Source organism: Carassius carassius, chromosome 3 (assembly GCF_963082965.1).
Source record: "Carassius carassius chromosome 3, fCarCar2.1, whole genome shotgun sequence".
Taxonomy (NCBI): Eukaryota; Metazoa; Chordata; class Actinopteri; order Cypriniformes; family Cyprinidae; genus Carassius; species Carassius carassius.
In genome coordinates, this window is record NC_081757.1 from 34,310,524 (window position 1) to 34,328,573 (window position 18,050).

Below are 18,050 nucleotides of genomic sequence, written 5' to 3' on the forward strand. Positions count from 1 at the left end.
TCCAATTTTAAGTTTCATCTCTTGTTGCTTAGGCATGAAAAGAGATATTTCCACTTCAGAACAAGATCTCATTCCTCATCTACGCTGCGGCTATCATGTCCCTGACAAGTTTTGTGGTTTCGTCTAATTCTCAAACCCACCTCTCCGGCCTCCGGTCTAACAACATGAGTATTCCGACTCATTCCAGATATGTGTATGTATGGGATGCGTCTGTCTTTCCCTCAATATTTCTAAAAGGCAAAAAAGAATTGACTTACCACAGCAGCTGGAGAAGGAGATGGTCAAACCTCTTGTTCGGTACAAATCCATATTGCGCTGAAAGACGTCACTCGCCTGTTTAGCAAATCACGTTACCAGTCACCACTTTGTAAGGAGATCACGTCGGCTGGGTCACCACTTTGTAAGGTCCAGGCACTCGGCCCAAGGAAGGTATCCGGTGCTGGATGAAGGTTTCCTGCGTGTTCGGTCTTTCAGCGTGTAGAGTTATTCAATTTAGGTTAAACTCAAATCTGACTCCATTTATTATCTAATCTGACTCCATTTTATTATCTAATCTGACTCCATTTTAGTATGACCTCGAATTTAGGTTGAAAGGCAAATTGGTTGTTTGTCGGTCTCTAATTATTATTGTTATTCTTCTGACATTTGATTATTCTAATTTAACTCTTTACTTTATTTTACTCGTTCATTAGGAATCTATGTCACTCAGGGTGCCCCACGACGGCCGTTCTTTTACGTGTGCCCCACGATCACAAACTCGTCAGTCTCAACAGTAGTCAGAGGTTATGACTAATCCGTTTAGTCCCCCTCAGCTACCCATGTACAACTTAGTTAAAGCTCAAAACAATAATCAGCGGTTCTGCTACTATCTGTCTAGCCCACCCCCCCCCCCCCGACAGTCATATAACTACGTCCAACTTAATTAAAGCTCCAACAATAATCAGCGGTTCTGCTAGCACTACCTGTCTAGCCCTCAACAGTTATATAACTACGTACAACTTAATTAAAGCTGAGACAATAACCAGCGGTTATGACCAGTATTTTTACTAGCCCCCCATAGTTAATGCAACTGAGTACAACTTAACTAAAGTCAAGCGGTTTAGCCAGAAATCTAAAACCTCACCTGATGTGCCCTATGCTCCATCTAGTCTGAGTTTTAGTATGCACTTATTTGCGGAAACATAGCCTTCACTTAATCTACTTGAGAAAATAATTTCAGAGTAAGTCAGAGTAATTCAAATGTAACAATTTATTATCAGTCAGGTAAGGATTATGCCAATTCCATAGCCAATTCATAGATATCAAATCAATACAAAACATCAAATTCTCAAAGATGAATCTAATAGTAAAAGATGCATACCTGACTTTTAGAAAAATACATAGTATGAAGTGTGTGGACACACTTCATGCTATGGGCTCATTCCAGAAGGCCCTGATCCTTTTGCTGCAATCGTTTAAATACCTCAGACCAAGACAAACATCCCCCGAGATGAAGACAGAAAACAACAATTGGAATTTGCATTAAGTCAGGTCCCAGACCAGGGTAGTTTACACCTCAAAGGGAACAGAAGGTAATTTACATGGAGGACCCTGGGAAGGGGCGCTCCCTCCCATTACAGTAGGCAAAATATCTCTTAATTCTTAGGAAATTAATTATCTTTTAATCTACTTTTGTAAGACTGAGACCATTGTACCAGTTGCACTGAGACAATTAAAATGAGACCAAACATGGCTGTAAATATCACTTGCATTAATATAGACCATTATATTCTACTATTGACCATTCTGAGTGTGCTATGTGAAGGGAAGGAATGTGATGAGAAGGAACTGTTGCATATGTGAGAGAGGCGTTTCCTGCATTTTCTCTCAGTGAGATGTGGGAACAGATGTCTGTATGTTAATGCACTGTGTGTCTTTAGTATGTCTCAGAAGATCAAAGTGTCTGAGTTTTCTGTAATTCTTACAATTGTAAAAAGCGCTATACAAATCAAATTTAATTGAATTTAACTGTTGCTGCGGGTTGTTTTTTTTATGTCCTCAAGTTGAAACGACCCCAATTACATGTATTTAGTCCCCTGAGCATGATTTTTACTGGGGGACCCCCTCAAAACGCCGTTAGTTTGGGCTAGTTTTGAGTTGCAATTGGGCAGGTTTTGTTGTGCGAAACCTGGCAACCCTTTTCCTCAAGCACGTAACGTTATGATTGCTAACATAGCGACTCTTTGTAAAATACATTGGCATTATCTGTATTAAAGAGAAAATAAAGTTTAAGTGAATAAAATAGCCTTGACAGCATTACTTACTGGAGCTCCACAACTTTGGGAAGTCGTGGCCTAATGGTTACAGAGTCGGACTCCCAATCGAAATGGTTGTGAGTTCGAGCCTCGGGCCGGCAGGAATTGTGGGTGGGGGGAGTGCATGTACAGTTCTCTCTCCACCTGCAATACCACGACTGAGGTGCCCTTGAGCAAGGCATCGAACCCCCAACTGCTCCCCGGGCGCCGCAGCATAAAAGGCTGCCCACTGCTCTGGGTGTGTGCTCACAGTGTGTGTGTGTGTGTGTGTTCACTGCTCTGTGTGTGTGCACTTCGTATGGGTTAAATGCAGAGCACAAATTCTGAGTATGGGTCACCATACTTGGCCGAATGTCACTTCACTTTCACTTTCAATGACTTTGTTCTCTCTTGTGTGTGTGTGTGTGTGTGTGTGTGTGTGTGTAAGTGATGTAAAAGTGGAAAGCAGGCATTATGACTAAAGCACTATGAGGCAAGGGAGGAAGAGACTCAAAATGTTTCTAAACTTTAAAATACGTTTTTGTACCGTTTGCTTTGCTTTACAACTTACACAGTTATTTGAAGAATAAAGTATACATGTATAAAAAGTATAAAATAAACAGTATGATTTTTAAACCATATTTTAGCAAAGCAAACATGTAAACATTTTATATGATGGGGGCAAGTTTTTGAGCAATATTGAAGGGCAACTTTAGTTAATGAAGGCATCAATGGGCAATCAGTGAGACACAGGGCCTATGACCAATTTAAAGGATCCAGATAGAAATTTGTTACCCATTCTCAGTGACAAAGTGCTCCAAGCAACATTGCTCAATAAAAGTAGCCTTTGAAAATTGCTCAAAAAGTTGCCCCATGTTATCATCAGACTTAGGTCACAAATAATGTCTCGAATCATGGAAATTTCTTGATAAAAATGTGTACAAACGCTGTACTTTTAGATGAGATGTCGTGTCAAGAATGAACCCAAAAGCATACTTTATTAATGATATAGACAGTAATGTAGACAAACTCATCAACAGAAAACATCAACATTTAACAAACCAATCTGAGAATTATTTTGAAGGCTAACAGTTTTTTCTACCACCAAAATCACGTCTGAATGTCAGCATTTTTCAGTCATTTTAACATTTTTATAAGTAGATCTCTTAAATTCTAAAACCTCCTTAGTGTTACAATTACGAAAAATTTGCTTCCTTTCTAGGTAGGACTAATTCTATTTTGTTCATACAGTATTTTCAAATTAAGGACTGTAAACTAGATTACTGGGACACAGGTATTGTTCGTTTTGTACTTTACTGTTACATATCTCTATTTGTACATTTATTCCATTAATTCATACAGATACCACCACAGAGCTGGATTGATATTATATTTTTACCTCAATATCAGTCTTTTTGGGGGTGTATATTTGTAAGGTCTATTTTTATTACTTCACATTTAAATTGTAAACCATCTAGACTAAAACTACTTGACAGCACCAATTTCCAGTGGCAGTATAATTTTCTGGCCTATCCTAATCTTTGAGGCAAGGCACAATTAAAGCTCTGCTATTTTAAGTGCATATACTTGCACTAAAAGAATTAATAAAATATATTATATTTGACAAAAAATAGAACCAGTGCCAAATGTACAGAGTGCCCAAAATGTATGTCTTTAAATAAATAAATAAAACATTTGTAAAAGCCATATGTTATTCCAGTCATTTTACTATATATATATATATATATATATATATATATATATATATAAAGGGCACTGTCAACAAAATACAATAACCACTGTCACAGAAGATGTGTGTTGAGATGTGTGTAAATATCAGATGTGAATGTCTTGGCTGACCTGATCACTTGGGATGGATGGTAAGTGTAAACAGGGCCAAAGGGATCTATCTGGTCTTCGGGGAAGTGTAATAGGCCTGTATCTAAAGTCTAGGTCCTATGTACATTCATATATGTATGTTAAGACTCGTTGACTTGTTCAAGGCTCTGTATGAGGTCTGCGTACATGCTGGAGTTCATATATCGTGGGTAAGAGTCTCTCTGCATGAGCGTGTAGATCTGCTGTTGTGCCTCATCAAACGTGCATGATGAGGGTTCCAGCATGTTCCTGTTGATCACTTCACGTGCACTTGAATCCAGACTTACCTATATAAGCAAAGACAGATTTCCAGGTGAAGTAATCAAAGATAACTTATTCTTAATGGTAGTTCTGTTACAAAAACTGGTGAGCTACTTGGTGAACTGGTAATAAATAATTGATAATAAAGTTGAACATAAAACAAAGTACAGACTACACAAAGTGCGTATGTGCACGATAGTTCCTTGAATGAAACAGCCTGGGACATTATAATATATATATATATATATCGACGGCTCCTCTGTGGATATCATAAAGAGAACCAAATTCCTTGGTGTTCATCTGACGGAGAACCTCATTTGGTCTCTCAACATCAGCTCCATAGCAAAGAAAGCTCAGCAGCATCTTTACCTTTACCATCTTTATGGCCTGTAATTGGTGATGGTTTGGATGCCTTGCCACATACGGCGAGTGTCATTGCTGTCCCTGAACTGGTTGAGGATTCTCTGGGAGTATGCTTGCTTTGCTTCTCTGATTGCCCGAGACAGTTTGGCCTTTGCTTCTCTTAGTGCTGCCTCATCACCCATTCTGAAGGCAGAGTCACAGGACATCAGCAGTGCGTGCACATCCACAGTCATCCATGGTTTCTGGTTGGCGTGTGTATAGTGATTGGCTTGGAGTATGTGACGTCATCAATGCATTTACTGATGTAGCTGGTCACATCTGACGTATATTCCTACAAGTTGTTGGAGTTGCAAGTTTTTGCAGCCTCTCTGAATATGCTCCACTCAGTCTGTTCCATGCAGTCCTGGAGAGCAGAAATGGCTCCTGCCGGCCAGGTTCTAATCTGTTTCAGAACTGGTCTGTCGCGTCTGACGAGCGGTCTGTATGCTGTAATCAGCATAACAGAGATGTGGTTTGAATAGCCGAGATTGGGGCGGTGCTCCGTGCGGTACACGCTGGGGATGTTTGTGTAAACGAGATCCAGAATATTTTTTTCTCTCGTTGCAAAGTCCACATACTGATGACATTTAGGGAGTACTGTCTTGAGCTTCACGTGATTGAAATCTCCTGTGACAATAAAAAGTCTGTCAGGGTGTGGGTGTTTTGTAGTACACTGATAGCCACATACAATTCACAAAGTGCCTCATTAGCTTTAGCACTGGCATTAGCGGTAGGAGGAATGTACACTATTTTAGGGATGCACCGGTTGACTGTCCATGAATCAGAACCGGACGGTTTTTGTTTAAAATACGCGATCGGCAATCGGACGTTTTTTTTTTTTTCAGCCGATTTTTCCCGAAGTGCACCCGTGTGCACAGACTACATTGTAATCATTTTCTATTATATCATTTGTGTGGAAGTATTTCAAAATCTGTGCGTAGGACACAGGCAGCCGTTCAGCACTGGAAGTGCAGAGCTACATGTCTGAGGCACAGATAGCAGGAAGCGAACAGCCGTTGATGTATTGGCGCACAAATAAGAGTCCCTTTCCTGTGCTCACTGAAGTTGCATGAGCGTACTGTACCTGTCCGTGCCCAGCACATGCAGAGACAGTGAAGGGATGTTCAGCTCAACTTCTCACGTGTTGGATGAGAAACGAAACGGACTAAACTGTGATAAAAATGAAATGCTTTTTCTTTTTATTTTTTTGTAAAGTAGAACTTGGATACACATTTGAAAAGCCAGATTTAAATGTCAGTTCTGTATAGGATGATTATTTTTATTTTACCTGAAAATTACATTGACTTAATTTGATTTAAAAATAACCTGCTGTAGCACACTGAAAAAAAGTGTGTCATTCATCCAATTAAAAATTTTTAGGGTAATTATTCACATCTATATTTTTTTTACTTGAGCCGATTAAAAATAAATAACTATTGGCTGTAAAAAATACAGCTGTGAATCATTACCCTAATTTTTTTTTAATTGGACAAATGAAACACTTTGCATCTTTGTTTTATTCGCAACAAAACTATTTGATTTTAACATTTTGGAATAATTTATTTATATAGCATACTTTTATTTAGTTTCACTGGTAAATACCTTTTTTTTTATTTAAAACCAAATTTAAAAACTAAAACAAACACTGATTGCTGATTAAGAAACATCTTATTGAATGTGTGTTTATTGTGTTGTTTGGATTGTAGAACTATGAAGTTGTTGCCTTTAATTTCACATGGTTACAGTTAATGTTTTCATTTAAGGCCAGTTCTATGTAGTTTCAACCCAATCAAAAACAAAAGCTAAATGCTGATGTCTGTACCATCTATGTTTGTATTGAATGAAGGCTACTTACTGTGCAGTTACTGCTGTTAATTTCAGATGGTTCGGGTTATTGTTTTCAATAGCCAAAAGCCAGTTTGGCCTATTAAATACCAAATAAACCTCATGTTTATTTATTATATTTGGAACCAAAACATTGTTCGAAAAATATATTTTTCACATATTTTACATTATCACAACACCTCTCACCCCAGTCTGGCATTAATGGCTCGAATAGTTCCTGTATCAAATGAAGGCCCGTTTTCTGAAATACTAAATGTGCTGTGATTGGTTTGCTGGGCCAGTGTGTGATTGGCACCACTTGGTGCCTAGTCGGGAAATATCATGCCCCTTACCATTGCCGCCTGCTAGCTTCATTGTAAATATTGCATCAATATCAAGTCAAATTGAGCACAATTTAAACCTGGATGATTTAAACCACTCTAAGTGCCTATGCCTTGGGAATGCTAGCATGTCTCCGACATAGTGATAACACTTGTTTCCTTCTCTAGTGGACCTCAGGTCTTGTCCCATTGGTTGATATTTGTGATATCACAAATCCCGGAAAATAAGCATTGTATTCCAAGCAAGTCATTTGTTGTAGTTTTTGAAATGTTAATTTAATTTAATATTAATTTCTGTTAAATAAAATATCTTGCTTTGAAGTATACTTTGAACCTTGTAACTTTGCAGATCTTTTTTATGCACAAACATCAACATTATAGACTAACTAAAGTTGAAAAAGTGAAAAAGCATAATAGCACCCCCTTTAAGTTAATGTATATAAGCAATGTCAGGTCACAATAGCCTCCTATCACGACATTTAGATAAGCGGCCTTGGTATGTGCTATCATTGCATAGTTAGGCTTAATGCTGTAGTAGTAGCAGTAGTAGTGTTTACCCAACTTTTAACGTAATGACCAGTGCGAAATATTATATATATATATATATATATATATATATATATATATAATAATTCATTACATTTCTATAGCACTTTTCTAGGCACTCAAAGCGCTTTACATAGTCTGGGGGTATCTCCTCATCCACCACCAGTGTGCAGCATCCACCTGGATGATGCGACGGCAGCCATAGTGCACCAGAACGCCCACCACACACCAGCTTACTGGTGGAGTGGAGACAGAGTGATGAAGCCAATCAGCGGATATGGGGATTGTTAGGAGGCCATGATGGTCAGAGGCCAATGGGCGAATTTAGCCAGGATGTCGAGGTCACACCTCTACTCTTTTCGAAAGACATCCTGGGATTTTTAATGACCACAGAGAGTCAGGACCTCAGTTTAACGTCTCATCCGAAGGACGGTGCTTGTTGACAGTATAGTGTCCCCATCACTACACTGGGGCGCTAGGACCCACACAGACCACAGGGTGAGCACCCACTGCTGGCCTCACTAGCACCTCTTCCAGCAGCAACCTAGTTTTCTCAGGAGGTCTCCCATCCAGGTACTGACCAGGCTCAGCCCTGCTTAGCTTCAGTGGGAAACCGGTCTTGGGCTCCAGGGTTATATGGCTGCTGGCTGAATATATATATATATTCAGATATATATATATATATATATATATATATATATATATATATATATATATATATATATATATATATATATATATATATATATATATATATATATATATATATATATATATATATATATATACTGAATATATATATATATATATATATATATGTATGTATGTATATATATATATATATATATATATATGTATGTATATATATATATATATATATATATATATATATATATATATGTATGTATATATATATATATATATATATGTATATATATATATGTATACAGACATCCCAACCTGCAAAAAGTCATTTCAGGGAGGTATCCCCCCCCCCCAAAAAGGAAGGAAATACATCTCAGCTGTAGTCACCTTCTCAGTGAGACTTTGCCTATCTGAATGGGAGAACTGAGATCTATTGGAGCAGCCTTCCCTGCACTTAGCCTTCCTAACATGTTGTGGTCCCTAAAAGTTATAAAAGCATGAAATATTATTTCTATAAGGTATAGGCCTATGTAATTATTCGTTAAGTATGTTTAAAGATGTAGATTACTTTTTCTATTTATATAATCTGCTTATACAATTTATGTAAACTGCATTTATTTATTTTCCATTGCAACTTTAAACGGGTCTAAGGAGTTGTTTTCATGTAGCCTTGGCAACTAGCCTGAATAATATGCAGATGAAATGAAACTTGTCAACTCACCTCAACATGCCTTTTGCAATCATATAACCCCCATGGGCAATGCTTGAGCAAGACTGTCATTATGTTTGACACCTATATAAGACGGGTACACTTTCATAACATTTTCGTAGTTTGCCATAAAATGTGTCTTATACTTATTTTTGTTTTGTGGCACTCTCCCTCTGCCATGGTGCTCCTGTTTCTAGATAGACATAACTGATTAATTTTGTTCGGGACTCGGGAGAAGAGATAAAAGCCCGCCCACACTGACAATTGATTGGTTGATTTGCAGAAACAGGCCAATCAGGATGCTCTCTGTCTTACATGCAATTCGCACACATGCACATTAGCACACACACGCAAGGTCTCTCACTCCCTCTCCCTCTCTGCCGTGCGTGCGCTACATGGTTTGAAACACAGTATCTGTTTCGCATGTGCGCTTTTGCTCGCTCGGTATAGATTCCGGGAGATTTTAACTAATTTGTGGGTCTCAGGGAGCCGCTTTCAATATGCGGGAGACTCCCGGAACCTCCGGGAGACTTGGGATGTCGGTGTATATATATATATATATATATATATATATATATATATATATATATATATATATATATATATGTATAGTGAGTAGTGAACCCACACACAAACCATGGACACATTACTACCCCAACATACATACCCCTGCTGGTACTGAGACTCAAAACCTTTGGGTTACAAGACTTTCTAACCATTAGGCCACAACTGGACTCTAACTACTAGGTTTCACTTGACTGTGAATCAGCATCTAATGCTATGGGAATACCTTTCAGTTGTGACGATTGCCTTGAGTCTTTATAGAATCATGCAATTTTACTGGCTGATGATGCTTGGTGCTGCCCAGAATCCACAATGTAAGCATCCATGTCATCATATCCCTTGCATTTCTGATCTTTAGAAGTCACTATCCTGTGAGACCATGTTTCATTTCTCACTTCGACTAGAAGTAAGAGTTCTCCTGTTTAGAGTTGTGTAGCAAGATGCCAACTTGTACAACCTCTGTCACTTTAGTCCTGAGCAACTGAACTGAAGCCTGGAGGTTGTGCCCAGGGGCATGAGGAAATTATTAATGGAGCTATAAATTCTTGTTTTTTTTTCAATTGTCTTCTGTCAGGTCAGTCCTGTCTCTGTTGCTATGATCTTCAAAGAATCACATGCATTCAAGCCCTGTGGGAATGAGGCTGCGTCAGCACCAGTACCTACCTTGGGTACTAAATGTGGGCCACGAGCACACTCTCCACTTATCATTGCTACTGGAAAGTGCCATTATTCCTATGTTCAAAATGTATTACCGTTTTAGGAAACTGTTGATCATGCCCATTATTTATGAAAGGAATCTATGCATCCATTTTCTATTTAATTTTCTCGTTATGTAGGGTTGTAGAAGTACTGGAGTGCCTCCCAGCATCTTGGACTCAAATTAGGGAAACATCTTTGGCAGCTGGCCAGTCCATCACAGGGCTAATTTGACAACATATTCTGACTCTCAACTCGTCACATATTGGTGCTTGGTAAGGACTTTTTGTCGTCACTTGTTGACACATAGGGTATCCCTTTAGCATCATTTTTCAATATGCAGGGTCCTCCATTGCTTTAAATAAGAAATGGGAGTATCTTTTTGAATAAGACGTGAGAGTGTTAACGGCACGGGAATCATTTGTGGGGGAAGTCGTGGCCTAATGGTTAGAGAGTCGGACTCGCAATCAAAGGGTTGTGAGTTTGAGTCTTGAGCTGGCAGGAATTGTAGGTGGGGGAATGCATTCACAGTGCTCTCTCCACCTTCAATACCACAACTTAGGTGCCCTTGAGCAAGGCACTGAACCCCTAACTGCTCCCTGGGTGCCGCAGCATAAATGGTTGCCCACTGCTCTGGGTGTGTGTTCACTTTGGATGGGTTAAAAGCAGAGCATGAATTCCGAGTATGGGGCACCATACTTGGCTGTATGTCACTTCACTTTCATTTGCAGTGATTAAAACCTTATGTTTTACTCTCCTCTTCACATAAAGATATTGTATGTCTTCAGAAGACTTGAAATGTAACACGACTTGCTCTTATACTGCCTTTTTATGGTCAGTTTTTGCAATAAATACCTGTGAATGTACATTTATTTGCCTGCATTTTATACTGTTTTAGAAGTGGGTAGATTTAGGATAGGGATGCGATTAGGTGCTCCAATGGAGGTAAAAATGTATATAAATTATATTTTATATTTATATTTTTTTATTATATATATATATATATATTTTTAGAAATCCATGCAAACCATTAAATTAAGAACAAAAACTGAAAACAATGTGGGACCCTTCACTTTGAAAAGGGATGCTAAAAGGGTACCTTGACCATCAAAAAAAGCAACGCCAAGGGGTCCTGACCAAGCGACAATATGTGACAAGTTGGGAGTGAGAACGTACTGAATTTACAGAGACAATAATTTACACTCTCTTACTAGGGTGACCATATGCGACGTTCATAGGGGACACGTCCCAGCCAGGATTTTAATATTGCCTAAAATATCCAGGTTATGGCTATTTGCACTGTGCAGGTTGATCGTTTTAACATTCATGAGAGCTATAAAGAGCAGAGCTGATGGCTCCTTATGCTTTCGAATTGCTTACACGTGTTTGTTCGTTCGTTTGACTTGAAGCATTGTGGCGCACTTTGTTTTTTTTTGGATTTGTACGCAGCGACGCTTCAAGTCAATCGAATGAACAAACACGTGAGCATATTTGCATCGCTTTGATCGTTCCCTCTAGATTTCACCTTCTCACACGCAGCCCCACGATTGGTTGATTATGTACAATACCTGCATGTTATTGGTCAAACTGCTCTGGATGTTTTAGGCATTATTAAAATCCTGGCTGGGACGTGTCCTGTATGAACGGCGCATATGGTGACCCTATCTCTTAAACAAGCACATCTTTAGGAAAGTTGTGCCTCAAAGTAATTTACATTGCATGTGTCTTTGGCTTTAAGGGAAAACCAGAGTAAACCTGGAGCAAACCCATGCCAAAACAGAAAGGACTCCAGAGTCAGTCTCAATCCACAATTGCCAAGTCTGCTTATTATAAACCACATAGGGCTTCTTCTTTGTAAAGTTGCTTGAAAAAATCCCAGGTTGCGATTTTTTGAGTTTATTTAAAAAAATATATGGTTGCTTGTTAGGAAAATCTGACAAGCAACTTAGTTTCTTTACATTTATTGTTCAATGCATTGATTGACATTCTGTCTACAGTTAAAGGCCAATTAGTGCAATAATATAAGTGCTGTAGTGTAATTCATCAAATATTCCACCCATCATGTTCAAAAATAAGGAGCATGACACTGTAATCCAAGCAATGAAAGTAGATGTAATAGAGGAGTGGGTTGACTTTTTTATAAGGTCATTTTTAATTCTGATGATTTTGTAACATATCACAGGCTGTAAAAAAAAAAAAAAAGTAGATTCATGGTAGTTTGAATAAATTGTATTAGCCAATAAATATGTGACTGTTACAGCACCCCTAAGAAGGGGAGCTAATCCTATTCTGCTCACAGGTGATTGGAGACGAGTATTGTTCCCATATAGTTTTTTGTAAAATAATGTACTCAGTTACTAATGTAACTTCGGTTCCTTTAGATACGGAACGAGTACTGCATCGTAAGCCGTAGGGAAAAAGTCCCCTTTCTCCAATTTCTGAAGCCTTTTCAATCACACAGTGAAACTGCACGACCGTTGATAGAAACGAACCAATGGCGGCACCGCCACACGAGCCTATGGTGAGGAAGCCCGCCCAAACCTGCCAAAAGGGGCGGGTCATCGGGCTATATAATCGGCTGTCTCACCCAACGCAAACTGATTTAATACGACTGAAGCGACAACATGAGGTGTCCTTGCGTACAGCAAGACAAAGCATGCAGTACTCATTCCGTATCTAAGGGAACAAAGGTTAAGTTACGTTGACAATGTCATCATCACTCTATGTGGATACCTGGAGCTGTATGATACTTATTCATACTTCTACAGAAGCCCCTCCCATGACGTGAATTCACATCTGTAGTGAAGTTAATTTCACATGCGAATGAAGCGAATAAACTCAAATTGTTCAAGCATCCAACTACGCATGAATAGCGCGATTTATTCCTGCAAGTCGCGTCTGGTGTGAACGCACAGTTAGATGGCTGTAAGTCTGTAAGATGTGCACGGGAGCATGACTTGATGCGCGACATTGCAGAAAATGTGCATTCACAAATGTAGCCTATGTTGATCCAAATATGGAAAGCACTTTCAAATGTAATAATATGAGGTTTTCTCCAGAGATGTTTTGCCACATTTCTTCAATTAAGGATGATTGCTGCGTAATATGGGTGTTTCCGTTTGCCTGAACTTCGTAAAGTGAATTGCGGGCCAAAAAGAAAATCCCGCACCATCCTTCACTACTAACACTGCGACTATTCTTGTTTGTATGTGTTCATTCCCTGGCATTTCCACTTTTCTTTTTTTCTTCCTTAAAAACAGATTTGTCCATTCTGATGCTCAATTTTACCGAACTGATGGCTCTTGATGACAATTTGAATTGAATTCCACCAAAGTGCGTGCTTGTATGTGTTTGTTAAATGCGTAACGTAATGTGAGTAGGTTTGCTCATGTCTGAAAATAATTTTACATAAAAACATTAGGCTATAGCTTATATTTCTTTAGTACATTTTTTAATTAATGTAAAAACTAAAATGAATGGTAAAACTGAAAGTTATTTTCTTTAAATTGTGTTCAGCATGGTGGGCCGCATTTGAATTCATGAAGGGCCGTGGGTTGAGAACCACTGGAGTACAGGAAGACAGTTTTATCCGCGTCCTAGATCTCTGTCAGATTCAGCCAGAGGTGGCATTCCAACACCACCAAGCTGGCCATCGAACGCCCGATGGTCTTGGCGGTGGCCTTAGTAGCGTGCAGGTCCAGGTCCGTAGCGCTGTGCAACGCCTTAAATGTGGCCGGGTTGTGCCTCACTTCATCCATGGTGCGGAGGAGCTTGGCCTGGTACAATCGAAGCACCGACATGGAGTACAGTGCTGAAGCTGCCTGGCCGGCTGAGATGTAAGCTTGTCCTGCGAGAACCAAAGTCGTCCGACATGGCTTGGACGGGAGGGTCACCTTAGACTTCCATCCAATGGCAGCATGCGGGCACAGGTGTACGGCCATGGCTTTGTCCACTGGAGAGATCTTCTCATAGCCCTTCTGCCCCACACCGTCAACCACAGTGGGCATGAGAGGCAGATGGCATGAGAGGCAGATGTTTTGAGGAGGGCAGATTAGTCTAGTCGCTCCGGTTGCTTATTTGTCTCGCGATAGTTGGTAACAGTGTCTCAATCAGGTATTTTATATTTCATTTAATCATATAGCAGACATTTATGGAAAATAGAAGCAAGCAAAACCAAAAAAAGAGCAATAAAATGCAAATGCAAAAAAAGTCTCTGCAAGTATATTTTTTTCTTCCTGTGAGGTGACAGGAAGAAAAACTTGCTAGAGGTTAATATAGTGTTAGCTATATTTGTAGCATCACATTCCCTCCTCAGGGAACCAGTGCTATATATCTAACCAAGATGTTTTGAAAAACAGGTTAACAAACAATACATAATGGTGACAAATACACTGCCTGTCAATAAAAAGGTGCAGACTTTAATATATTATTTGGACCGCCTTTAGCTTTGATTATATGTTTGTTTAAGAATAAAAAGCTACTGCATGCACTGCATTAGTTGGGGTTAAAATAATTGTTCCCAAACATACAGCATGCTAGAAACATTAATCACTGAAAAAAAAATTGTCAATCCTAAAATCAGTATTTTCGAGAAAAAAAGTAGTTGTATACAAAATACTATTTGCTTATTTTAAATAAGTAAAGTTTTTTATTATTTAAATCCTAACAGCCTTTTTTTTTTGGCCAGACCATGTATATTCATATTTAACCACAGTGTGAGTAAAATTTAAATGCAGAGTGTGTAATCATGTTGAATCATATACCTCTTTAGGTGACAATACAGAAATGTAGTCCTCATATATTTGTTTCACGGCCTGTTCTACCATGGTTTTGTTAGTCTCTTTCTTTAGATCCTCACAGGCGAGCCAGAACTTCAGGTTTTCTTCACTAAACTCAGTCTTAAGAAACCGTCGGAAGTGCACACGACCTTGTGCACTTTTTATTAACCGTTCAAATGAATCTCCCCATGTGTGTACCTCCTCCAGAGTGAGCTGAGGCCTATAAAAGAAGTGGTGTCAGAAAGGAAAATTCTAATTTATTTATAAAACACTGAATAAAACAATTTTAACCATAGTGCTGTACAAACATTAAAGCAATTAGGAGAGAAAAACTAAAAAAAAAAAAATCACAACCATATATCAAATGTAAAAAGAGAAGCCTTAAAAAACTGTTGAAATATATCTTAAATAAAGACAAAAGTAACACATATTACACTAGCAAACTTCACAGTTATCTTTGATCAAGCACTATCATAAAAAAAAAATTCAGATGGCTTTTAAACTCACTGAGCGTCAGTACATCCCTAATATAAAGCATCAGGTTGTTCCATAATAAAAGCATTATCCCCTCTAGATTTAATCTTAAACCAAGGAATAATACAATGTTTCTGTGATTGAGAATGTAAAAATTTTTTTTGGCTTTTGCTCATGAATCCTCAATATACGATGGAACTATCCACCTAATTTTGCAACGCGAAAGTAGATACGATGACGCACTTACTTATAATGTGTTAAACTTTAGTTTCACTAGCCGGTAGGTAAGAAGTGTAGGAGTGATATGGTGGGCGCACACATAGAACACTAATAAACACCATGATGGTAAATATTTACCACACCTATGGTGTACGACACAGTAGAAGGATGAAAAGAAGAAGTGGCCTGCCATAACTTTTTTAATATTTTGTTTTGTCGCTTGGAGAAGACGGGTCTTCAATACAAAATTATAAAAGCACTGAGGCATAAATCAGTAACGTTATCTGCACATCGGAAAAGTCGGCCGAGTGCTGGTACATGAAACAGAAAACGAAATTTGTGTTTTTAAAAGCAGACTGAATCCCAGTACTGTTATGAGATTGCATTGATGATTTAGGTAACTAGTAAAATGATTGTATCCTTTTTCTCTTTCATTACTTAAATTTTTGAAGTACTAATGAAATATTAATTTTTTGTCCTTATCCGTAAACTGATTACTTTATCAGTTGCAGAATTAGGCAATGCATTTTATTTGCATCTAAAATAAAAGTTGATACTAAAATATATGCGTGTACTTTTTATATATTTATTTATAAAACATTTTTATTTTGGATGCAATTACTCGTTTTACAGTACTATTCAGAATGTTTTCCATTTGTGCATGAATTCTAAAAAAAAAAATTACAAATTAGCCATTATTTACCTAGCATTGCTTAACTATCATTTTCAGTAGGGAGAAAAAATCTTAATAAACTGCAACTTGACATTTTAATTGTGTGTATTTGTGTGTGCATATATAAGGAGAAAGAAGTATTATAAGATATTAAAAAAATATTTGTGTAAAAACAATATATTTAATGGTCACACTAAATAATTCCCAACAACTAAACAATGTATCCAAATTTACTACGCCATTCTAAATTTCATATAAAATGACATGGAATGTAGACTCATGAGCTCCTCTTCAAAGTATTCAGCAAGATCTCCTTTAAGTAAATTCAACTTCAGCTTCATCATGGTCATCAGAATGTGATCCATTATGTGCATCTTAAGTTTAGTATTTAACAGTGTACAATAAAGAGCCTGTGTCATTCTTGAGAAAGGCAAGGGCTAAGAGATCTTCACTGTGGAACTGTATTGCCTTGTGTAACATTATTTTATCCCCTGAGGCATAAGTCTGTCAATCCCTGGACTTCAGGCATCACTGTACTGAAGGGGAAGCTGCAATGGCCCCGTTTGTGCGGTCTCATGGTCACCTTGCTCATCTGCAAAACACAACAGTGAAGTCAGTCAGATGCTCAGAAGAAACTGATAAATTCTCCAACCCCTTTTTACAAAAAGTATTACAAAAAAGAAGTAAAAGTATTTTGTACATGGCACGGTGGTGTTCCCGTCTAAGTCCAGTGGTACTTTTATTCAATACAATCACCTGTACCTGGCTTTCAAGGATAGCTCACACAAAAATAAACATTTTCATCATTTACTCAACCTCAAGTTTTTCTAAACCAGTATTCAAGTCAAGTCAAGTCACCTTTATTTATATAGCGCTTTAAACAAAATACATTATGTCAAAGCAACTGAACAACATTAATTAGGAAAACAGTATTACTATGAAAGTGAATGGGACCCAAGATTTGCTTACAAGATTTGGATACAAATTAACACAGGTTTGTAACAACTCGCGAGTAAGTAAATTACAGAATTTTACTCTCTATGCGCTTTTTTGTAAGGGTTTTCTACCGTTATCCACAACTTCAGCTTAGCACTAAATGTTATTCATGCCCAAATAGGAGTTTCATCGATAAATAAATAGTTTAAACAACGTCTTTTGTTAGAGCACGTAACTTAACAAGAAGCTGTAACATACCTGTTAATGGATATATCCTTACGAGATCGTTTCTTGGGTAAATGGATGATTTTCCATGGGTCTGCCATCAAAGAAGTGGAAAGAGCAAACGTACGGAGATTTTAATGGTTTCTCTTTAAGTTGAAGGCTTTTAGTTTTAACCAAAGCTGACAAGCTTCTTCTCCCTTCGGAGGGGCGTGCAAATCATAGGGTGCCCCCATCCACATTCAGCTCTGATGCGTGGATTATGTTCAAAACAAATGTCTTGTAGGTATTTTTTACTTTTTAGCTATTATGACACCCCCTATTTAGACAAAGTACGCCAGTCTTTCTGAGGTCCATATCTGAATCACCACACAACTACTATTAGCAAAAGTGCTTTACTGGAAATCTTACACATTATAGTTAAAAAATGCCAGCGTCCTCGCTTACGTGAAAAATAAGTTGGATACCATGTAGAGATTTAAAAACAAATAATACGATTTTAAAATGAGTCCTAAAATAAACAGGAAACCAATGCAATGATTTTAAAGGTGCTATAGAATGCAAACATCGTTTTTATAAGGTGTTTGAACACAGTTGTGTAGCCGCACT

At 38.1% G+C, this 18,050-nt stretch overlaps 1 protein-coding gene across 1 annotated transcript in view; it reads right to left on the reverse strand.

Annotated features, from left to right (window-relative positions):
• Positions 1–3,189: 3,189 nt before the first annotated feature.
• Positions 3,190–18,050, reverse strand: part of LOC132125385 (regulator of G-protein signaling 20) — a 76,999-nt gene continuing 62,138 nt past the window's right edge. The window contains exons 4-5 of the mRNA XM_059536771.1: positions 14,903–15,137; positions 3,190–4,438 (exon numbers count right to left, since the gene is read on the reverse strand). Coding sequence (XP_059392754.1) covers positions 4,253–4,438; positions 14,903–15,137 — 421 coding nt within the window. The 3' untranslated portion in view covers positions 3,190–4,252. The remainder of the gene's footprint in view (positions 4,439–14,902; positions 15,138–18,050) is intronic.